This window comes from Siphateles boraxobius, unplaced genomic scaffold (assembly GCF_051911475.1).
Source record: "Siphateles boraxobius isolate OS27281-9 unplaced genomic scaffold, OSU_SipBor_1 26, whole genome shotgun sequence".
NCBI lineage: Eukaryota > Metazoa > Chordata > Actinopteri > Cypriniformes > Leuciscidae > Siphateles > Siphateles boraxobius.
The window spans coordinates 17,883,113-17,908,816 of NW_027508876.1; the positions used below are offsets into that span (position 1 = coordinate 17,883,113).

The following is a 25,704-nucleotide window of genomic DNA, read 5'->3' on the forward strand; positions in this document are numbered from 1 at the left end:
TGTTTTACCATTCGTTGTAAAACTGTGGACCTATTTTTCCAAACGCCTCAAAACCGTACATTCTTCCATTGAGAGCTTGAATAATAGACACTCCAGCCCAGTTGGTGGCGATAATGCACCTTTGCCAATGTTTGGATAGCGTAGCCTACTATACCGCGACTGCATAACTACAGAAATAATACATACAACCCCATTCCCGTTTCCGTCAGCGGAGTAATACCGTACCTCACAGAACATCCAATACAAGTCAATGGAGTTGGACAAAAACTATGATAAAACCTGTTGGAAAGCATCTTTTGCAGCGATTTTTGTGTAAAAATAACAGACCGAGAATTTTCGTCACAAAATCAAAATTCCATTTTAATCATAATATATATGATTAATCATATTAATCATAATATGTGTGGGTTTGTTTAACAAACGAGACTCTAACTGCCCTGACCCCGTGTGCCTTTTCCATAGTAGAATCGCGCTGCGTGCGCAATTACTGAAAAACAATAGGATTGATGATTATTTTATAAAAAAATAATATCAATATTTCTCATGTAATACGTTTAAAAACGTGTAAAAACTGCAGATGGTGAACGTTATATTGTGAACGCTTTATTTGCTTAGCATGGAGATTTCAGTGGAGTTACGACAGACACGCTGTTTCATAATAGGTAGGGCCTATGATGTCCTTTTATGAATGACAACACAGTGCATTGGTCTCATAAGGCACAATTATTTTCTCTATAATGCTGTTCAGTGTGCATTATGTGTGTGTGTAGACTGTATATTTTTCACAAAACACTTTACCTTAAAGGGTTAGTTCAGCCAAAAATGAAAATGAAGTCATTAATGACTCACCCTCATGTTGTTCCAAGCCCGTAAGACATCATCATCTTCGGAACACAGTTTATTATTAAGATATTTTAGATTTAGTCCGAGAGTTTTCTGTCCCTCCATTGAAAATCTATGTACGGTATACTGTCCTTGTCCAGAAAGGCAATAAAGACATCATCAAAGTAGTCCACGTGACCTCAGTGGGTTAGTTAGAATTTTTTGAAGCATCGAAAATACATTTTGTTCCAAAAATAACAAAAACTACGACTTTATTCAGCATTGTATTGTCTTCCGGTTCTGTTGTCAATCTGCGTTCACGAGTCCGTCGCCTTTATTTTAATCTCTTAAGTCGCCCTGTAGTCAATAATTTTATCCCTTAAAACTCATCTTTGATCACCAAAATGACATATTTAAATGTTTTTTGCTGTGAAAAAAAAAATCCTTCATGCCTTAAAATAGCTTGAATGTAACTCAACACCCTTGATTAATTTAGTAGACTTGGAACCATGAATATGCAAATTAACCCCACCTCCACTCACTCACACCAGTTCAGAAATCCACTCGCGCAACTTTACTGTAGTAAACGCTGCACAATCACAAGTGGAAATGCTAGTTTAATTCAGCCATATATGTTTGCCAGAAACTGATTCAGAAGAAGTGGAAGAGTGAATTATACAGGCTTCTCTACAAGTCGATGTTTTAGAATGCATTATGGTAATGCATTTTTATGTATCGCTTTTTACAACGTCAGACACATAACAGTAATTAATATGATTAGCCTTTTGCTTGGCTATGTTATCAAACAGCTAATAGTCTGGCTTCTCTTAAATCTCCCCTGCTTTGCAGTAGTTAATGATATGCTAAAGCCCGCTGGCACGTTGACGTGATTGGTTACAAGGTAGTTTGTGACGCAAGGAACCACGTTTTTGAGACTGTCTTTGTTACACTGCAGTTTTAAAGAGAAAATACTCAGCAATGGTGTTGACTTATGAATTTGTACACGCTGTGTCTTAAAGAATATTAAAAACACCACATAGACATATCAACAACATTAAAAACTTGATTTCACCACAAGGGGTCTTTAACAAGGAGTTTATGGCATTGACTGAGACAGCCTGTGGTAAACAGACAGTATCAGCTTTCATCATGACTCATGATAGTTCAGCTGAGAACATCATGAAATCAGATGAAGGAAGATGCTTCAAAGATGCTAACAGAACTGAAGATATCTAGCGAATTTGTGTCAGCAAGAGCAAGGATAATATGTTTAATATGTTGTAAACAAATAGTCCTTACAACTTAGTTAGGTTAATGCATAAAACAATAAAGGAATTGTTTAGTTAGAAATATTTCAGTTTATTCATTATACTGGAAATGAAAGACGCAAGCTGAGCACATTGCATTATGGGATGCAGTGTTCTACACAATGGTCTTTGTTGTATCGTATCCTGCACATTTTTGGCAGATGTAGTAGATCACTTCCATGTTGTATGCATGAAAATGTACTTACACTATAGTATTGCCATAGTATGTTGGCACTGGATGTTATTTCATACATTCTTTGACATAGACTGACAATGGCTGAAGAAAGTGTTTTGGAATGTGGTACTTTAAACTGGCACTGAACTTGGCTTGCAGTCAGTTTGTCTATTAGAGAGGCTCAGATTGTCTCCCCCATGCCAATTTCCCCAGTCTGTCAGTATGATCCAGAGATCCTGTGTCTCTCCATCCTGATGATCCAAGAAAATCCATTGAGAAGCTTATTTCAGAGCAGGGATTTTGACCTTAATTTGAGTATGTCTATGCAGCCTCTCTATCATACAGTATCTTATTTACTGTAAGTGAGTCCTTTTCTCACTGGCTGTGACTTCCAACCATATCGTCACCATGTTGATGTCCGCATTAAAGCGGTCAGTGAAGTAAGCAGGGAAAACCCCTCTCAGATAGCATCAAATGGTTTACATTTTTGAAATGAGTGTGCTAATCCACACCATGTTTTACTGTTTACCACAAGGGCAATTACTCATTGTGGAGCCTGGGGTAGTTAACACAGCCCTGCTCAATTTACTTCCTGCTTAACCCACAAATTACATCTCTCTTTTATGTACCCCCTGTTGCTAAGTTAGTTTAATTACCCAACAAGGCTTATGTGTCGTAATTACTGCATTTATATCCACCGTCTTGTTGATTTGTGATTGTCTGGCTTGTAACACAGAACTGACCCTTTTATTTTGTGGGCTTACACTTAAAAGTTGTTTTCACATGCACTATTTTATATAGACTTGTTTATGAAATGCTTTCATTTCTTTTTATAACTGAACGTCATAATTGGACAAAACTAGTTTTTCCCAAGGAGGGTAAATATGTGTTTTACAGGCGTGTTTGTGGTTTTAATATTGTGTGAATCAATCACATTTGTGTGTGTGGTATATTCTTTGTTTCAAACATTTTGTTGGCGAAACCCCCCAAAACCCCCTTTCTAAAATATATAAAGAAGACCCTTTTAAACTGTGTGAGAATAGTGTTAAGTGTGATATTATATAGACCACATGTTTTCGTTTCAATTTAAAAAAAATATATATAAGTATTAAAGTTTATTAAAGTATATTAAATTAATAAAGTTAAGGTATTTAAATTAAAGTATTACAGTATTTAAATATTAAATTATATTAAAGTAATTTAATATACTTTAATGTAATACTTAAGTATTATTGTACTATATTATTTTCAATTTTGTAATACATTTTTAAATCATTTTTTATTTGATTATCTAGAAAATATTTACCTATTTTTAATTTAACAGTGTATTTTCTTACCAAGCAGTTTTTGTTTTGTTCTGTTTACATTTTATACAGTTATATAAAAGGGCTGTCATTAGAATAAAGCATTTGTTTACATAATAGCTATACTCTCATGACTTCCGAACTGAAAGAATGAAACCGCAATGATGTCAAAATCTGTAAACATAAATTGCATAATTAAACATTTTGTAAAATGTTTTAAATTCTGAAATCTAATTTTGCAGCCCATTTGGGGTCCCTGGACCCTAGCTTGAAAACTCTTGCTCTGTGTCCAAAATCAAATACTTCCCTACTATATAGTATGCGAAAAACAGTAGGCCAGCAGAGTAGTATGCCCTAATACATATATTAAACAGTAGGCGAAAAGTACCCTGCATGACCTACTACTTCAATCGAGATTCTCATGGGAGAGGAATTACGAATGACAGTGAAGCGTCGCAGACTCGCAACTGACGCTGGTATGTCATATGACAGTAACAACATGGCGGATTTTATTCCTACTATCCATATAAATACTATATAGAGGGTACTTTTTAACGGTCACAAAGTACGTTCAAATTCAAATATAGTAGACCGTATGCGATTTCGGACTCATCATGTCTGAATAAGGCTTGATGCATTGTAAATATAATTTTGATGATGCCTAGTGCCTACCAGCAATTTTTATTTTTTTTCTGCACATAATCTCATTTTTCGAGATTGCCAGTTAGCCTCCAGCAATATTCTCTTTCATGTTATAGCTCATTTAATGCTCAATATCAGTGTAGAAATATTTCCCAGACCAATTACCTAATTCGTTTTCCTGATGCTGTAAGCTGGCCAACGCTGCTGATTCAGTTTGGGCACGATGCAAGCTTGCTTGACAATGTGCTACTTTAGCGCAAGTTCTCTGGCATTTGTTCACACGCTGTGCGTCTGTACTTTAATCACTCTTTGTTTGGCTCTGATAGGAGATGATGACCAAGCTGATAACTGAGACACCAGATCACCCCATCCCTTTCCTCATTGGCCATCTGCAAACCAAACAGGAGAGCCCCGGCAGGATTCAGAGGACCCTGTCGGGATCTGCTGCATTGTGGGCTGAGAGCTCCTCAGGTGTATATCGTTCAGCAAACTTCAAGCTGTTTTTCACTTAGAGAAAAATGTAGATCTCTACCAGTTTTCTCCTTCTCTCTCCATAGAATACAAAGGTGCACGGCGGGACTCCAGGGGTAATGAAAAACCCTGGCAGATCCATCCCAAGAAGCCCAAGAAATCAAAGAGTGACCTGGCTGTGTCCAACATCTCCCCACCCTCTCCCGAGTCTAAATCATGTGAGTCACGGAAAAGCTAGCGTCATTACATCAGTTTTATGTGATTTGGTTGGCTGTTAATCTGAGATCAGCAATGCTGTTTCAGAGATCAGAAATAGAGGAGACTGCCTGTACATTAGTGAACAATGATGACTTCTATCTTTGGATGGTGCCATTTTGGAGGCCATCAGCATGAGCTCTGAGAGATGCATATTGCTGAGGGAGCAACTCATATTAGAGTCTTTAATAATTTAATATGATGCTCTGTTACTGACAGCAGTTCTATTTCTGCCTGAGTGGAGGCTGTCGGACAGTTTTGGGGAAGTGGGACGAAGGAAAATAGTAAATATGTATAACCCCATTTCAAACTGCAGATGTGTGCCCTTGCTCATTTCCCGCTGACTTATTTAGATGGTTTTCGCATCAGTGAGTTTGTAAAACCTGTAATTGTGTTTCTACATTTTGTTTTTGTATGTTAAAGGAGTTCAACCAAAATTTAAATTCTTTATTCATTTATTCACCTTCATATCATTCCAAGCCTTTCTGCTCTTTTTCTTAAAATAAAACTAATGTAGACACTGTCATGATCTAAAAAGGACAAAAAGAGCTTTATTTGAGGGAAAAGTCCTAAATTAAACCATCACAAAAGTGCATTTAAATACGCAGTCTTATGCAAATAATTCCTAACCCTATAAAGGCTACTGTATTATACTTGATAGCAAATTTATAAGGCCTCTACATTAAATGGGATCAAAACTCTTCAGAAAAATCTGTTGTACACAATCTACTCCATACCTTCTGTCATCTGATTAATAGTTTATATATTTTTTATTACTTATTTGTTATTTCTTTTTTTTTAGCAAGTAAAAGGCCTTGTAGTAAGCCTATGAATCTCATTCAGGTTGTGGTACACATGTCCTTTTGCTGTGAAATATTTACTGATTTTTATAAAGTAAACATAAGATTAACTTTATATTGTTTGCAATGTTTTAAGATGAACACTTACTGGGATAAAACAATAATAAAAAAATAAAAAAACATGTTGAAATGTGAGTATCCAATACATCAGGCTTTTGAAGAACTATTTATTTATACAACTCTCAGTCACCATTGTATTGCATTGCATTGCATTGTATGTTTTGCTCATATTATATTCATATGTCTGACTAATATCTTTTAATGACCAAAAAAGATCCCTAAATAACTTTAATTGAATTTTTTGCAGAAAAAACATATTATTCAATTTCATGTTTTATGCATTGTTGTGTTTTTATAATGAGAATTTGGTTGTACATGTAAATGCACTTCTTGGTGTCAAGTTTTGATGTTTGAGATTTGAGAGCTGTGGTAAATTTTGCGTATTTTTTTGTGGAACTTATTCATTTAACATCTTTCAAGTGCCAGCTACGTTTGAAAAATGTAGGCTTTTGGTTTCCAGGCAGTGATATTTTACATAATGAGTCCAGAGGTTACTCTACAGCACATGAAAAATAAACAAAGTGTAATTTACACTTGGAAACACGCTGCAGCATGTATAGTGTCTGTCATTTTCATGCTCATACTGTACATAACAAGGAGAAGATATCCGTTCTCCCTAAGCAACAAATCGCACAGGACACTTCTGGCTCTGACATGCTATAGATCTTCCTGATTTATTGTTATGACTATTAGGATTTTATGCTAATCAGGCTCATGCATATAAGCACAGTCCTTAAGAAACTAACATACTAATTTTAAAATCAATACAAATGATCTCCCAGATCATCATAACATTCACTAATTGGTCATTCTGGGTATCCAGCGTCCAGCTTTAGTGCTGTGTCGCTTGATGGCAGAAGCTAATGAGCTTTTCTGTTCTGTTTCCTGAGATAACCTGTACTGTCACTGTGTCATGGAGTTATACTATTTGTCTAAAATATTATTGTGTGTGTGTATGACATGGAAATGCAGCTCTTAATCTTATTGCTTCCTTACAGCACTTTTTGTCCACATAGGCCACGTTTAAAGCATGCAGTGGACTGAAAGCAAATGTCACGGCAGTAGCAAGGACATTTAGCTTGATTTTGTGAGCGTTCTAAATTATTCAGTGTTACACTTTTTGCTTCAAGTGCTCTTAGTAAGACTCAGAGATATTTCATATGTCTGAAAATCTGTTTGGAATTTTTCTTTTCTTGCAATGGCGATGCACAGCGCAAAAATAGTACCATTTGCAGTAGTACTGTTTTCAAGAGTCCTTGGATGATGGACAAAGTATAATTGTCTTTAAAATGCTCAGCAGCTGCTCAAGTCTTGATAGTGACTGCTGCTGCACAACTCAAAAATAGTACCATTTGCAGTAGTACTGTTGTCAAGTGTCCTTGGATGATGGACACAGTAAAATTGTCTTTAAAATGCTCAGCAGCTGCTCAAGTCTTGAAAGTGACTACTGTTGATATACTGCTGTTGATTTGTGATGTGATCTGTCCTACCTGAGAAGTGTAACCCAAGTGAATTATGTAAAAGTTTCTGCATTATCAAATATTTTTCAAAAAGCATTTATTTCACTCATGTATAGCTTCCTACAACATTGCTAGAGCTAGCGGCACCATCTAGCAATAACTTTTTAAAAATTCTAGCAATAAGTTATATGGATTAGTGAGATTATCAAATCATGAAGGCTGTGATTTATTTATATAAATAGACTCACTGTGTGTTTCATAGTGAAATGTAGCATTGTGTTCATTTACACGCGAACAGCGTATGATCCGCTGTGTCATCAGAGCAGCTCGGCTAATAATAAACAACAATTATTATTATTATGTATTGTTTTATTATTTTAATATACTATTATTATTATAATATACTTGTTTTTTAATTTTACAGTACAATATTACTATACTCCTTTAATTTAATTTCATTTCTGTTGTGGTTGTTCTTGTAAAGTCATAGTGAATGGGGGGAAAACTGGTTTTCTTCATCTGATCGCATGCTTAATAAAACTGAAATATTGCGCGCAAAAATCACACAGCTGTATTGTGAATTTAATGTTTGAACCGTACAGAAAGGATGTTTGGCTTTTTCAGTTATTGAAAGTATTTTATTCGTTTTATGTTGCAGTGCCTCGTTCAATACTGCGTCCTACCTGGGACTGGAGGACTAAACCTGAGGGACGAGACTTTAATGAGTTCAATCATATACTGCAGGAGAGCAAGAAGCTTGGCAAAGCCCTGGAGAATCTGTCCCGCAGTGAGTGAACCGACAACTATCCAGTGCGAAACAGCAATGGAAGGCTAATTCACACTGCACGGACAGACACTGACAGACTGCAACAGACACTTCAGCAGGTTTTCTCGGATCAGTGTGTTACCCCTGTTGGCATCTGTCGGCTCTCGTTTTCGCCAATTAAACATGTTGAACATGGTCTTGGAAAGTCTGAGAAGTGACGTACTGTAAAATGGTGACTGTCGCCGTTGTTCGGCATCTGTCAGTGCAGTGTGGATTGGCATTTAAAGAATAAACTGAATATTGTAATTTGTCTGCTGTTAGAGCATTATTTATACTTAGCTTTTCGAATTTATACATTTACTATAAATATTTTAAAACAACCTCATTGTGTTGAAGCTAAAGGTTCTGGTGGATTACAACACCAAATGAGTCTCAAGTTCTGACAGCAGAAAGAAAACAATCCCAAAAGCAAATAGTAAAATAGTGTACAACTATAAATATGCTGAATCAACTATTCATTTATCAACTACCTTATCAACTTAATTATGTAGGCTTATCAACTACATAATACAAAAAAACCCTCAAAATTCAAGAAATTGTCTAGTCCCCATCCTGAAAACCAATTGAGAACATCTAATTTATTATCCAACGAGACATTTTCTAATTCATTTATGTGTGATTTATTTCCTTTGCCAGGCATTGCTGTTTCTGACGACTTTGACCTGGTATGATGCTTATTATTTCTTTTTATCCTTTATGCTGTCTTGCTACAATAGAAATGAAATATTGTATTGCATTTGTTTAGGAGCTGTAAAAAAAGCCTAGTTTGATTGTTGTTTGTGTGAAGACTCAAATAGAAATAAAAAATATGAAGAGAGAACCTAGTTAAAACATATACCTATTCATATTTCTCTGAATACAGTACAGTTTTTAAACTTTAATAACCTGTGTTTTTGGTCATTTGCCCAGGCTTCCCTCTGCTCCCAATTTGGGACTTCAAATGAATATTAAAACATTTAGATTAAAGCAAATTAATTTCTTCTCTTAAGTACCGTTATAGAGGACGTTTTCTCATAATTGCCTGTTGCTGATAAACTACAGAAAAGTGTAATGTCAAAGCTGAATTTTTATTACTGCTCACCATGTGTGTCCTCCATTATTAAAATCTATTCACTGTAAAAATGACTGGCCACACAAATAGCATACATAATGAGTCATATTTCAACACCAGCCCTTTAATTAAAACCTCTGTAATTGATTTGTATAACCACAAATTGTTTTATGTTTACATCTCTGCCTGTTCCTCTCTCCTTTTCGGCTCTTCACACCTTGTCTTCCCTTCGAAAGGACCCTCGGGCGTATAACTCCGTACAGAGGCCTCGCGTAGTGGGTGAGTGGGTGGGCCGTGAGGAGGAAGATTCAGACCCCCTTGCGGCTGAGATGCTTCAGCCCCCTGTCCCAAGAGCCAAAACTGAGGGTTGGGCGAGCAAAGACAACAGTCCTGTTGGAAGGTGAGCAAACAAATTATGCGAAATATGATTTTTGTAACCCTTATATCTTACTAAAAGGTGATATTTAGCAAACTGTCCAAGCTGCTCTTTTCCATGGTGACCATCCTAATTAGAAAGGATCTAGTTGTAAAAGCAAGATTTGGTGGGAATAACAACTAAAAGTTTGTTTAAGCTACTCTATTGGATTATTTTTCTGATACTTTATAGTGGGTTTTTGTCCTTTTGGAGCTTGACAGCCCTTGATCCCCATCCAGTTTCATTGAATTTAAAGGGTTAGTTCACCCAAAAATAAAAATTCAGTCATTCTTGATTCACCCTCATGTCGTTCCAAACCCGTAAGACTTTCGTTCATCTTGAAACAAAAAAGAAGTTTGATTTATGAAATCAAAGGGATTTTTGTCCCTCCATTGACAGTCTTTGCAACTACCACTTTTATGCTTCAAAAATTTTATAAAGAGATCGTAAAACGAATCCGTATAAATTGGGCGGTTTAGTCCAAATTTTCTGAAGGGACACGATCGGTTTATATGATGAACAGAATTAATTTAGGCTTTTTTTCACATATAAACATTCATCAATGCACACATCAGTTGTGGTAAACGGAAGCTCAATCATGCTTGCTTGATGTGCAACAACCAATGAGGTTTATTCTTGTGTTACGCAGCACGTTTGAGCTTCAGCAAGAACCAATGAGGTTTATTCTTGTGTTACGCAGAACGTTTGAGCCTCAGAAAGAACCAATGAGGTTTATTCTTGTGTTACGCAGCACGTTTGAGCTTCAGCAAGAACCAATGAGGTTTATTCTTGTATTACGCAGCACATTTGAGCTTCAGCAGGAACCAATGAGGTTTATTCTTGTATTACGCAGCACATTTGAACTTCAGCAAGAACCAATGAGGTTTGTTCTCGTGCATCAAGTAAGTACGGATGAGCTTCTGTTTGTTCGCTGATCAATGTTTATGTGAATAAAAGCCTAAATTCAATCTGTTCATCATATAAAGCGATCCAGTCTCTTCAGAAAAAAATTGGACTAAACCACTCAATTCATATGGATTGGTTTTATTATCTCTTTATGAACTTTTTAAAGCGACAAAGAGGTACTGTAGTTGCGTAGACTGTCAATGGAGGGACAGAAATCTCTCAGATTTACTTAAAATATCTTAATTTGTGTTTCGAAGATAAATGAAAGATTTACAGGTTTAGAATGACATGAGGGTGAGTAAATGATGAAATTTGTTTTTTCATTTTTGGGTGAACTACCTCTTTAAGAGATTGTATTTGTATAAATGTGCATTTTGCATTTTACTTCCTCTTTCCAAGCTGATGTAAGGACATCCCATCACATTCTTATTTGATCTAGAAGATAAGGAAGTTTATTTACATTAAAAAAGTGTCATAATAATGGTAGCCACAATTTAATAAAGCATATGTCGTACTTCATAATGTACTTTCTCTAAATATCTCCATAAAGCTTTTGTCAGGTTTTCTAATCAAAAGACAAAAAGACGCGGTATAGCCTCCGGTAACCACACATAAATCCCTTGAGGGGAGATATTCTTGAAATGTGTACGCACTGCACAGCTATATCTTTAAAACAGCAAATGCAGCTCCTCGACCCTTTAAAGATGTTACCAGGGTGATTTTAATTGGCTAGTGTTTGAGTGGAGGGCAGAGGCTGGCCACAGAGAATGCAGCTAATTAGAAAGGATCCGATATTAAATAATAAATCATATTCAGAAGCCGGCTGACAGAAAAGACTTCATTCCATTAAAATATTCTCTCACTTGATTACAGTAAATTATGGAGCCTCTGGTCGATATCGCAGGCGTCCCCAGTGCATATACTTGTACAAGCGCTGCCAGAGACTTTCATTACAGAGAACCAAGGCAATGGGCTGCTGTGATCTCTAGCCTTAGTCCTCGTCAATGTGAATGAATCATTACAAGAGTAAACACTTTCTCCTCTAACATTGTTCTACTGTTTATAACAGATATTTAGACATTTGAAGGTACAGCAGTTCATTGCAGTTGATGCTAGATAATTTTGGCTTTTATAACAAAAGATTGAGTAGTGAATTGATTTTCACTGAATGTAGTTATTAGGTGAACTAATGAAGTCGTGAAGATGTGGCATATGATACTGAATTTTATTAGTGTGGCATTTGAGAAAATTAATCGAATAACTTTAACTTTAACGGTTCTTGCTGATGCAGACATAATACTTTATTTGTGCTTTATATATATATAACTGTACATTTTTAGCAATTTAATGCATCCTTGCTGAATAAAAGTATTAATATCTTTAAAAATCTTACTGACCCCAAACTTTTGAATATTAGTGTACTTTCAATAAATAGTCTTGGAGTACTAAGTTTATGTTAAAAAGTATAATTTCTAAAGAGGCGCCGCAACACGCAACACTACCATAATAGTCTAATTGCAGACCAAATGACTCTTATGAACTTGTTATTATTGAATCAAAGACATACAGCACAGTGTAGCCTGACACCTGAATGAATGACTCTTATGAGTTGGTTCATTTTTAGTGACTAAACAAACTAACAAAAAAGCACACAGCACAACCAGTGTTGTTCGACTCCCAATCAAATGACTCGTGATCCAGTGGGCGGAATGGGTAGATTAAGGGGTGAGGACTCAAGTGCAGAATCAATGGGTACGCATTTATTAAGTAACAAACACACAAAACTCCCTCGTGGGGGAAAACGAGAACGATGACAAGCAGGATCAGGAAACACAAGGAACATGGAAAACTTGGACAACGAACCAGCAAAGGACTGCAAAAACAGGGAGACTAAATAGGGAAACAAACATAAGAGGGTAACGAGGCAGGCAGGTGGGGCAAATTAATCAATGATGATATAAGAAGATGGGCAGGACTAGACAATTGACAGGAGAGCACATGGCACAAGGAAATACATGACAAGCCATGTGCTCACAACAGACCAGACTAAACACAAACACATGACAAACCGGGGGCCTGTACCATGATGGTAGTTGAACAAACTCAGGGTTACAGGATTAGTTTAGAGTTGACAAAACCAAACCAATCCAACCAGGCTTTGTTGGTACCATGATGCTCATCTTTAACTTTCTCTGTCAACTCAGGCTTTGGTCCTGAGTTTACGAGTTTAAGTGTGACATCAGTAGCGAACAGCCAATCACATGTTGAGAAAGAGTGAAACTGAGATAAATCTCTCGCGGGAGAAGCAGCGCAATTCACTTATTAAGTAAAAGTATTAAAATAGTAAGAATTTAAACAAATTTAGTGTCAGAGCTCTGTCACCAAACCAAGATATAAACCAGACAGAAGTGACAGAACCCTGACAGTATATGAGCCAGTTTTAGTGAATAACAACCATGTAGCACAACCAGTGTATTCTGACTCCCAAATGAATGACTTTTATGAACCGTTTTATTTAGTGAATCTAAAACATAAAGCACAACCAGTGCAAATCCCAAACCAATTACAAACTTATGAACCGTTTTTTGTTTTGTTTTTTTTGTTCTGTGAATAAGAAACATAGGGCCCTATTTTACCGATCTAAGCACATGGTCTAAAGCAGTGGTTCTCAATCCTGGTCCTGGGGAGCCACTGCTCTGCACATTTTATATGTCTCCTTTATCTGACACAGTCAGTTCAGTTCATAGAGCTCTTTCCTAACGAGGTGATGATCTGAATCAGGTGTGTTAAATGAGGGAGACATACAAACTGTGCAGAGCTGTGGGTCCCTAGGACCACGATTGAGAACCACTGGTCTAAAGCGCAGGACACAGGCGCACTTAGGGCATGTACGAATCCCCCTTTGCTAGTTTAACAATGGGAAAAATGGTCGGGGAGCGCGGCGCATGGTCGAAAAGGGTTGTCCCTATTCTCTTAATGAGTAATGGGTGTTGCGTGCCATGGCAGATTGCTATTTACATGGCGGAATTTGCAAGTGGAAAGACATTGCTAGCAGGGAAACCGATTCGCTTCAACCTCGCGCACAAGCAGACTATCTATGGGACAAGCCGGATTCCACCATATCTTTATGTACATAATAATAATCTTTTAAATTGTAATCCTTTAATTTTTAATATTTGGCATGTTTGTGTGCTGCTGCGTGTCCCTGTGTGTGTAATAAGCAGAGTGCACATGCGTTGTGGACCCGCCTATAGGCGCATATTACTAATGCGCCCTTTAAAGTAACACTATGTAGTTTTTCAACCTTCATAATATATTTCCAAGACCCTTGTGATGGTACATCGACTTAAATAGGTTAAATGACACGTCTGCCATAGCCTGACATGGTCTGTTTCGCTTTTACTGGCACTATGTCGGGTTTCAGGTAGTAACCGGAGCACAAAGAGAACTACAAAATTTGACTGCTTTACGGCATACATATTTTTCTTCGTCTGTGATGTCTTTCATAAAATCATGCATCATACTCTACCTTGTCTGTGGCCATTGTTGATTCCAAAGCCGGTGCTGGATAAACAGCGATCGTGCGCGTGCGACAGTAGGCTGCAGTAGGCTAAATTATTTACGACAGCGGTAATGGACAATTCCGCTTCCAACCTGTAGGGCGACCGCAGAGGAAAAGTTCCTTGGTTTTGCTTTAAATAACAAGAAAATACTGCAGCATTGACTTTAGACCAGGTTAGTGTTGGTCAATGGCGCAGTCTATTTCAGTTGCCTCAAAATAGCAACGCGTCAACAATGCGCTTGAACACACCTCATTTTCAGACCAGCACGCCCATGGGCAAACATATGGGCGCAAATACAGTTGCTATTTAAACATTTGCTATTGTGGTGCAGGACGTGAAAAAGATAACTGCGTCGGGCTGAAACTAGCAAAACACACTTGCGTCGCCCCTGGCGCTGCATTGCGCCATGTTTATGATAGAGCCCATAGAATGCAAACTCTTCTCAACCCGTTCTTTTTAGTGAATCGATCACATAAAGCTAATAATTATTTGTGAGACTTAAGTCAGTGTAGTTACTGACTGGTTGCTTATATGTCATTACAGTTTTGGATTGCATTAATGAAACGTAAAGCCCTGGTTCAAATCTTGCTATGTCATTCAAGACATGAATCTGCGAGTCTAAAACCCCATGAGTAGGGGATACAAATCTTCCCAATAGCCCCTTTGCACGTACTGAAACACAGCATGGCTGTTTTCAACACCTGTTCTGTAATTTGACATAGAGGAAGAAAATGGCTGCTACTCTGTATAATGACCACCGCTTTCCCACTTCAGGAACAAAATGCTGTTTCTTTTTCATAACCTCTCCCTCGAACAGTGAAGCTCTCCTTCTGAGGAAGCTGTCAGTCTTCAGGCGCTGCAGACAGAGACGTCTGGGAGAGTGTTGAGGCTTCTGGGAAATTAGGTGGAGGCAGAGATGGATGCTGGAAAGGGTTATTTTGACTGATTTTGGAGATGATAAAGCCCCAGTGTGGGACTCCGCTCTCATTCCCTTTACACACAGGCAACATATTATAAAGCGTAATCCCCTCGTTCTCTCTCTTTTCTCCCCTCCTTTCCGTTTCCTTCGAACTCCTACGCTCCACGTATCTCTTCTTTCCTTACATTCATAAACATCCCCATCAACCCACTCTCACTGCAGGGTTGCAGCCAAAGACATGCTCGGATGTACAGTATACTCAGCTGATAGCGTCTGACTATCACGACCCTAATGTCCCTAATGTGATTAAGGGCTGGTCGATCCCAGGACTGTTCTTGTGGTGGCGTCAGAAATGTATTATTATTATGACCTTATTTGCAGCAGCTCCAGAATGATTAGTCATACGGCATTTGCAGCTCAGGTGACTGGCAAAAAAAAAAAAAAAAAAAAACTTGTCACCTTGTAATTATAAGGTTCCAAAAATCCCCATTTTCAAATTTGAGAGGATTTTGATATTGTACAATTAGAATAAGGTCTCTGGCGTTTTCATGTATGAAAGAGACTTCAGATGTCGCGTTAACCGAACATTTTCCGGTTTTTTTTTTTAGCAGTGACTGAAAACTGTCTGTCAATTTGACAGATTACACTGAGAGTGTAACTGTAATTACATAGTTCTGGCATGAAACTATGAATGGTGCAGGCTGATAGGTCTTTAACTGATTGGTAGCAATCATGTCGTTATCTACTTAGCACAGCTGATTGGTTGCTGTTGAATCAGCGGCCAATGAGCTTGCTGCTCAAACATTCAAATACTTGGCATTGTTAGCTGTTACTGTCTGCAGCAGCGTGCTTTCAGACATCCTCCACCTTCCCGAGCTCCATCTGTATAGATCTGCAACGGGGTTTATTAATGTATGTTACATGTGTAGTAGCAGCAGCAGCATGTCTTAAACGCTCACAGCAATGTCTTTGAATGTATTGGCAGTAGAAAGTCTCTGTACTTGCTCTGCAGTAGTAGCAGTGTAGCAGATCTATTTCGCCAAGACCAAATAAATTAACGTTGCCATATCCATTACCATGTCAATTTCTATGACCATACTAATCTCCCGAGAGTTGTCGTGACAGAACTGTAATTCTCACCCCTTTCCACTTGTGGCGAGTGCGCTCTTGCTGACAATAAGTTAATTGTCACGTAACTCAGAAAAGCCACTCTTGACATTGTTTACAAGCTGTTTTATTGACGTCATTCTGCGGTTGAAACACAGATAGAACTATTACATAATAGACATGATACAGATTTCAGTAAGTTGGACTGTTCAACATATTTTCTGATGTTCATTCATGTTTATTTTGTTCTGTAACGAGAAAGGGATGATCGCGCTCCGCTTCTCTTCAACTGAGGCGCTAATCTCTCGCGCTACATTAAAGAGCGGGTTAATGACAATTAAAATGACGGGTAATAGATTATGACAGACTTTTTACGACCCTGTCCGTCAAAATGACGGACAATGCAGAAGTCTAACGAGACATCTTATATGTATGTATGTTATGTATTCATTCATTCATTCATTCATTCATTGTTTTTAGGGTAGCCTGCTCTAAGCCTTGTTGGAAGAAAGATATTAAAACCTGGTTACATAAAATAATTTTAGGAAACTGAGATTTTGCTGTCTTTGTAATCTTATCTTTTGTAAATAATGCTGGTAACCATTATATATGCAAATACAAGAGAGGAGGCAGAGAGTTCACTACTAATGAGCATTGTGTGTCACACTGCCATCTGTAAACACTACATATACTAAACCACCAGCTGACTTGCGATCAGTGAATCTGCGCTAACCACACATCTGACTAATTGCTTAACACTTCTCAAATCATTCGTACTTAAAACAGATTTGCTGTGTGTATTTTGAGGCCTGAGGTTTCTGTCAGCAGACACGAATGACAGACGTCACCCTCTTTATACTGACCTATATGCAGTGGGTTTTTTTGTTTTTGTTGATGAACCTTTCCAGATCACCATCCTTTTTTCCTCCCATTCCTATTGGATGGGCTGCACATTTACAGCCAGTTGACACCTCGCGGCCCTTGTGGTCTGTGTAATTTTAAGCTATTTACATCATATGGAACAGTTATTCCATATTACTTCATTCTTAGTTTTGGTTTTGTGGTCTTGTTTTTCTTTTTTTGGAGCAGTGAATGCTTTTGTGGATACAGTCTGTTCTGCCAGGTGGACGCTGTGGAGAGTTTCTCATCCCACAGGAACGCGGCAACAGTACAACTTTAGTTCTGTCTAACAAGGCTTCACATGGCCATACCAACCCACGCAAGGCTATAGACTGGCTTATATAGTTTCAATGAATGCGTTCATCTGAAGCAATATGTTCTCACTTGCGTTTTATTTTAGTAGTGCAGCCTCAGATTCATTTTTTGAAACAGTGTAATGATTTGAACGCTGGTTAGGCCCCATCTGAGAGACAAGCTCTTATGTATGACAGCAGCCGAAATTAGTAAATTGAATGTTTCCATTTATGCAGCTTTTTCCTAAATCTTTATTTGTTAGCCGTGCTTCTTTGCACACTGTTTACCACATTCCCCTTCACTTAAACAAGACCCTTATTTAGCAAAATGACAGGATTAATTAGGTCACTTATTATTCCACCTCTGTGTAATTAAACCAAGCTGAGCTAGAGTTGTCACTACAGTAACAGTAGCATTTGCATTTATTGGAAACACTGCCAGGGTCCAGTGCTGTATGTTAGTGAGAGATATTGTGTTCTGAATGCTATTGTGAAAATGATTTAATTTTTTCTCTCTTCCATGCATGAAACAATTAATATGGTGCTGTAGAGTTTTAATGGAGTGATTGATTTATACAGCTCTCTGCCAACAGAATGAATAGCATATTTCTTTTTAAAGTGTTTGTCTACCTCATACTGTGATAGTTTGTTCGCTTTATTTGAATGTATTACAATGGGGTCCAAAAGTCTGAGATTAAAATCTATGATTTATAATCTAATGCAAACGTGTGAATAAAAAGGGATCTTGGTGATGGAAAAAAATGGGATAAGGGAGGAAAAATTATACTTCAACACTGTTGTGTTTGCTTGCAGACGTATTGTATTCCAAAAAGTCTTTGTGTCCACTCACAAAAAGATTGAAATCTAGTTTCTCGGCAGAACACAAGACTTCTTTGAGAGAGCGCAAAAGTTTTGTGAGTGAATGTTCATTTTCATTGGGAGGGCAAAGGTCTGCGAGAGACACAAATATTTTGTGAGAGGATCTAAAGTTTCTCGGGGGAATGCAGCACTTTTAAGAGAAGGCAAAGGTTTTGTGAGTGAATTTAAAGTATCTTTGGGGAATGGAAAAGTTTTGTGAGTTTATGTAAATTTCTTGGGGTAATGTAGAAATTCCCCTCCTCCTCCTCCTCCTCCTCCTCCTTTTAGCGGCTCCTTAAGGTTTTAGGTTTATACAAAAAGTAAAAAAACGGAACTTTGACATAACATAAGTAAGAATTATTGAAGATTCATTGTGATTTTTAAGTTCCTTATCATCAGTGTTGGGGAAAGTTACTTTTAAAAGTAATGCGTTACAATATTGCGTTACTCCCTAAGAAAGTAACTAATTACCTTATTTACTTTTTATGGAAAGTAATGCATTGTTACTTTTCTGTTACTTTTTCTCACCAGCGCTGGGCTTTCTTGTTTGTTTTTTTAATACAAACAACAACAACTACAACAAAAAATCTGTTTCTGGCTAAATTACCCTTACACACCAAAAGTCATATAAATAACACATTGCACATTGATGTCTGTGCAATAGAGGGCGCAGCTCAAACAAACCTTTCAGCTGTGCTGCCATATTGGATTGCAGAAGAATAAAACGCAGGAGAAGAAAGTTAAACTGTCTTCAGCATTAATGCTGTTATCAGAATTAATGTAAATACTACAATATCCAGTGTTTCTACAACGCCTCTGCACTTACTCCCGATTTCTCTCAAAATGGGGACAGGAGAGGTGTCAGTCAATAAATGGGAAAACAAAGTAACTTGTGGTACTTACAGTATTTGAAAATGGAACTCAGGTATTTTATTGTAAATATCAAAGTAATGATCCGTGTGAATGGGGATCATTTTGACAATGGTGTCGTCTGTACGCGGAAAACTCAAAGGAAAAACTTATCAGTTTTAAGCATATCGTTGTCACGTAAACGTACCCTTAAACTAAAGACCTGGCAACGGAACAATCAAACTTCATTAGACGAGATCGGACAAAGAACTGAACAAAATACAGGGCTTAAATAACAAGTCAACTAATCAAGCAAAACCACATCAGGTGCACGCTAATCAATCAGTAACCAAGGAGACAAATGATTAAGAAAAGTCTTAAAAAAACTTATAGTAACACAAATACAGATAACACCTCAAAACCCTGACACTAAGAATTTTAGATCCCATTGTATACAATATCATGGTCCTGAATGATTACCAATTTATCATTTTCATATATCATGATATTTACACAATACTCAAATTTTTTTCCACAAAAGTCCACAAAAACACGTACCATTGTACTAAGTTGTTTTGGAAGCTGTGGCCTTGTGGTAATTGAGTCATATTGTTCATATGGGAATTTCAGCTTTGCATCTGACTTGTATTTCATCTATCTCAGTCATCCCCATTCTCTATGTGAAAAAGAACAAAACGCTTAAAAGTATTAACATGCAAGTGCATAATACAAAGATAATGAAAACAGTATCTGTACTCTGTTTCTTGCTGTGTTTCATACAGTGTAATTGGTGTTCATATGAATGTTTATGAGCACTGGGATATGTGTCTTAGCATTGCTGATGCTGTAGTACACTACAGTAGAGCTAAGAATTGGCTGAGTGATGCTCAGTTAGGGGAAAAAAGGAGGAAATTTCCATAGTAGAGGGATGTGCAGTGCAGTATTAGCATACCATTAGCATAGTAATGTTCAGCTCAGGATATTAAAACAGCACCTTAACCTTTCGATTATCTGTGAATAATGTTATTCCAGTAAGATAACAATCAAATTAAACCCTTGCTGACTATTTTTGTCACTCTTCATCATTGAGACATGGGAATAATTTTGCCAGTATTGACATGTGACAACCATATGTTCATTATTCATTTAATTTATTTCTCCATCAGTTCGCTCAAAATTGAATAATTGACCTGGTATTTTTGACCCATAACTGAACCCGATTTCTTGCCTATTTTTAATGTGTTATAGATTTGTAATTTGGATAAAACTAACATTATCAAACATTTAGTAATCTAAATTACTTTTTTCTTCCATACGGAATGTTGAATATTTCCATGGATGTTAGGCTGACTTCCCTGGTTTTTTGTCTCTTACGGAAGTTTCTCTCGTATTGCGTAAGTTTCGCTTACGCTACGGGAACACTTTGTCAAGGCAGTGCGCGCCAAACATCCACCATGAGACCCCGAACTTTCAGGGGAACCCCATAAGTGGAAAAAAAAAGGTGGCCAGCCACGCGGGCCATCACTTGTACATAAGCACACGTAGGGAATACAGAGCAGCACGCCGGTCTGTATAGGCACATGGCACATACCCTACTAGTGCAGCTCAACCAGGAGAGCTGAGTCACGTGAGAGTGATCTGAGCGGGAAGATCTGGGCAGAATACACCTCTCCTTCAAACTGACAAATGTTTAGCCTGCCAGGCAGGAACTTCTAGGTTATAAAACCTGACAAAGGTAGACGTAGAGCACCAGCCCACCGCTACACATATGTCATGGATAGAAATCCCACTGGACCACGCCCATGACGAGGCCACGCCTCTCGTGGAATGAGCCCTGATGCCCAGAGGGCATTGCAGACCTTTTGACGCGTAAGCAGCTGCTATAGCGTTCACTATCCATCTGGACAGGCTCTGTTTCGAGGAGGCGAGACCCTTGGTGCGCCCACCAAATGAAACAAAAAGCTGTTCTGAACGCCTGAAGGAGGCGGAGCGCGTAATGTAAAATCTCAGCGCCCTGACAGGGCAGAGGAGATTCACCTCACTTTCGCTGTCAGATGCTTGCAGAGCTGACAGTGAAATAACTTGCGCTCTGAATGGAGTGCCCATCACTTTAGGAACATAGCCATGTCTAGGTCTGAGGATGACTTTAGAGTCATTCGGCCCGAACTCAAGACACGACGCACTGAGAGACAGCGCTTGCAGGTCCCCCACACGTTTTACTGACGACAGTGCAGTCAGAAAGATGGTTTCCAGTGATAGATATTTCAACCCCAAGGAGTCTAGTGGTTCAAATGGAAAGACTTTCAGGGCCTCGAGGACCAATGAAAGATCCCACCTAGGAACCGACGGGGGGCGCGGCGGGTTCATCCTTCTAGCTCCTCTAAGGAAGCGGATGAGCAACTCATGTCTTCCCAGTGAATGGCCGTGCGTCGATTCTGCGAACGCTGCCACGGCCGCCACGTATACTTTGAGCGTGGATGGGGACCTCCCCTTATCCAACAGCTCTTGTAGGAAGGTGAGCAGATGCGCCACCCCGCATGTCCGTGGGTCCAGACCTCTGTCGGTGACCCATCCGGAGAACACCGACCATTTAGACGCATAGAGCCTTATCGTGGAAGGAGCTCTAGGCTGCGTGATCATTCCTCCTTCTGGCAGGGCAACGAGTACCCGTTGATCAACCATGCGTGCAGAGCCAGCACTCTGGATGGGTATCCCAGATCGCGCCGTGATCCTGAGACAGGAGATCTGCCCTCACCGGAATCGGCCACGGAGCTGTAAGTGTCAGCCGTGCTAGTTCAGGGAACCAAATCTGATTCTAATCTGAACACGGGGCTATGAGGAGCACCGAGTGGCGCGTTTCCCTGATTCTCTTGATCACCTGTGGTAACAGAGAGACCGGAGGGAAAGCATATAGCGGGAGGCTGGGCCAAACCTGGGCCAGTGCGTCCTCGTCCTTCGAGAAGAACGTCGGCCATTGAGCGTTGTCTTTTGACGCAAATAGGTCGACTTCCGCTCTGCCGAATAGGCGCCACAGCTTCTGGACCGTTTGGGGGTGCAGGGACCATTCCCCTGGGGGAACATTGTCCCTGGACAGTTTGTCTGGGCCGTCATTCAAATGGCCAGGCACATGCGCCGCCCTCAGCGAACGCAGTTGCATCTGAGACCAAATAAGGAGGCGTTTCGTCAGATTGCAGAGATTTCTGGATCTGACACCGCCCTGACGGTTTACATAGGATACCACAGACATGTTGTCCGAGCGGACAAGAACATGTTGGTCCTGTATGCACGGGAGGAAGCGCTTCAGCACGTTCTCGACCGCTATCAGAGCTTGTGAGCGGGCACGTAACTTACATTCTTAACCTGATATGTATGAGGCTGTTCTGGCCGTGTGACAGAGCGGGCAGAAAATAGGCGTGAGCACAGAGTTGTGGGCACGTTTCCTACATCTAGCACTCGAGCAGCATTTGCCAGCTTTATGAGGGTGGGCTCTGCGGGAGACACGGGGGGTTTCGTGTTTGTGTGTAAGGGTGAACACCGAGATGTGGGCACCTTTTCTACACTCAAGACACCAACGGCGTGAGCCGGATAACCAGACATTATACTCACTTGAGATTTATCTGGGTCGCCTCGAGAACGGCGGATGTGTGCAGGCGAGCGGGTTGCATTACCGGCCCGTTGGCTGCCAAATACACCGCTGCAGTAGCCTTATCTAAGGGGACTGACAGGGCAAGACATTTCGTCGGCGCGAATGGGGACACGAGGGCGGGGTAGCTCTCTTGTAACGTAAAGAGAGCTAGCCGAGTGTTCGTTGGTCGAGCAGAACTGTATAAAAATTTCTACTCTTACCACGCATCCAGAAGGTATGTTGATGCCCGTCCGGGTCATGCAGAGAGCTCGAGAGGGCTCTACATGACGCGCGAACGGCGACGCGAGGGCGGGGCAGCTCTCTTGTAACGTAAACAGAGCTAGCCGTGTGCTCGTTGGTCGAGCAGAACTGGGAACAGTGTTTGTATGAGGGCGCGCGCACTAGTAGTGGGCACGGGACCTACATGTGACACAGATGATGCCCGTCCGGGTCTTGCAGAGAGCTCGAGAGGGCTCTGCATGACGCGCGAAACAGGGGTGCGAGGGCGGGGAAACTCTCTTGTAACATAAAGAGATCTAGCCGCGAGGCGCTGTGGTTAAAGACTTCGATTCGAGCCCGCAGGGTCGACATCGGAAGTTCCTTGCAGTGCTCGCATCCTCCATCGAGAGGGCGAGGCTGCGTGTTCCATCTGCTGCGTGCAGATGGGCGGTCTCCAACGCTGAGCGGCTCTGCACAAGCCATAGGAAGTGCGAGACATCTTGAAAAAGACGTCTCGCTTGTTCCTTTAGAAGTGTAGAACACAGAATACAGAGATAAAAGGATATGTCGCCGGATAGCGTAGCTCGCACGGATGGCTGAAGGTGGCGAAGACGGCCGGCTTCCTCAACGCTGTCCTAAGCTGGCGGTTTCGCTTGTTCGACGGCGGCGGTGGCTTCTCTCAGATCCAGCGATGCGAAGAGCTCGCTGAAGAGACGAAAAATCAGGGAAGTCAGTCTACAGCCCCTACTTTTATATGCTAAGCCACGCCCATTCTGGGATAATTTTTTGGCTTCAATATCTCGAGAAGAGGAATCTTTCCCGTAGCGTAAGCTAAACTTACGCAATACGAGAGAACCTCTCGTAAGAGAACCCACGGTACCGGATGTTTTTACTATGTCATCGCTTTCCGAGAAGAGGTTTAAAATGGGGGCCTGAGCGGCTTCAACATGCCATGAGAAGATGTCAGAGACAATAACGTACCTAAAACATAACTGACTCTCATAACCATAGATTCGACTACTTGACATTTTTATAAAATGTAGTTTGCACACTATCTTCTCATTTATTTAAAAGATTGTTAAAAAAAAAGTTCGATAAAATGTTTAATTTTCCAATAAAAGATGATTTCATTGTACATGATTTGTTACATTTAATTACTCCTTAGCAGATTTTGACTCCTATTAAGAACAGTGTACAGTACAGTACATATATTTCAGGTAGAAGTCAACTTAATTGTGGACAATGACTGTGAAGTCTGTTGCTGATATGGCTGAGAACTTTTTGACAGAGCAGTCAGTTTCCTCTTCTTTCTTATATAGTTTAATGTAGAATTATATTATCTCTTGATGTTTGTTGAGATGAATGATGTTGCTCTTGAAAGATACAACACGCCCTAGTTGAAGTCATAATAGTTGACATAACATGACATAAGTGGAGTATTTCCTAGTCTTTACTAACATTTTTTGACAATTTTATGTATTTCTTAAAATATTATTAAAAAGCAAAAAATAAATAAATGCATCTACAGGTCGGAACTGTGGACTAGCCATAGTACTCGGTTGGGAAATGCATGTTTGAATCTGGCTGTGCATTGTTTCTAATAATATTATGCTCACTCTCTACAGTCTATTACCATATACGCAAAACCTTGACAACTACAATGTGTTCTAGATCAGTGATTCTCAACCTTTTTGAACAATAGTTCTGTTTCATTCCACCTGACTGCAAGAAGTGGTTCTCAAGCTCTAGTAGATTATCGCAGCGCCAGATAGATAAGTTGAGATAATATACCAACAAAGTCTTGTATTGATGTAGGCTGAGCCTCAAGGATAATAGCCACATTAGGTCAGCCTTCAGTCTCTTTTGCTTTCTCGCCTGACAACCTTAATATAATTGGATTGGATTCATTTGCTGACATTTGGTGACTTTTTAGTTTATTTGTCAGATTTAATGTCATATCTGTAACTCTTCTCGTGCTTCTCGGTGCTATCGGTTGGCTAGTGTTTACCACACTGATAGGTTGGCGGTCTCCCGCTAACTTTATTATTTCTATGTTGATTTGATTTCCTGTTCTCCTTGGTGAAATCCGTGGACCAGTTGTCAAGTTTGAATATATATTTGAGCATTCTTGCTGACACTAACTTTTTGGTTCTATCCTTTTGGTTTCTGTTATTGAAGTAATCATGGCTCATGGTTCTACTGCAACTGGATTTTCATTGACATGTAAGCTATGTTCTGCTCTTCTCCCTGACAACAGCCATGATGTCTGTTTGGTAATTCAGCATTTGGGAGAAGCTATCACAAACCGTTTTTTGCACTATAGTCGTTTGCCCATGTCGGAGAAATGGCTCTGTCTCACGAGTTATACCCTAACTCCATGCTAAAGCTTGGGGAAGAGGAATTACACCCCACTATATTGACTTGGAAACATGGTATGCTTTGAAACGCACCCTGGAAGTTTGCTAGTGTACCCTGGCCACCTGGTTGAGAACCACTGTTTTAAATGCTAAAAACTATATTCAGAGAAGTCTCTTCTCTTTCTCTTTGTCTGCAGCTTGAAAATGGATACGAAGGGTAAAGGACTAAAACAGCAGCAACAGAATCACAAGAAACTTCTGGCAGCCATGTTGTCTCAGGACTCGTTTGACTCCATGCCTGACTCGGCCCCCTCAGTCACTGAAGACGAGATGGAAGATGAGGATGATGCCATGGAGCTTCTAGGTAATGAGAAAATGCACACTTATTCCTCCTCATAACCACATAATCATAACCACATAATCTATAAAGTCATAGATCACGCATACCCAAACAGAGTTA

The 25,704-nt window shown here is 39.5% G+C and overlaps 1 protein-coding gene across 4 annotated transcripts in view; it reads left to right on the forward strand.

Moving 5' to 3' along the window:
* cunh8orf34 (chromosome unknown C8orf34 homolog) overlaps nt 1–25,704 on the forward strand; it is a 102,251-nt gene that overhangs the window by 12,769 nt on the left and 63,778 nt on the right. For all 4 annotated transcript variants that reach the window (XM_077244576.1, XM_077244579.1, XM_077244575.1 and 1 more), the window contains exons 2-7: nt 4,577–4,721; nt 4,808–4,939; nt 8,015–8,143; nt 8,819–8,847; nt 9,470–9,633; nt 25,442–25,608. In XM_077244576.1, coding sequence (XP_077100691.1) covers nt 4,577–4,721; nt 4,808–4,939; nt 8,015–8,143; nt 8,819–8,847; nt 9,470–9,633; nt 25,442–25,608 — 766 coding nt within the window. The remainder of the gene's footprint in view (nt 1–4,576; nt 4,722–4,807; nt 4,940–8,014; nt 8,144–8,818; nt 8,848–9,469; nt 9,634–25,441; nt 25,609–25,704) is intronic.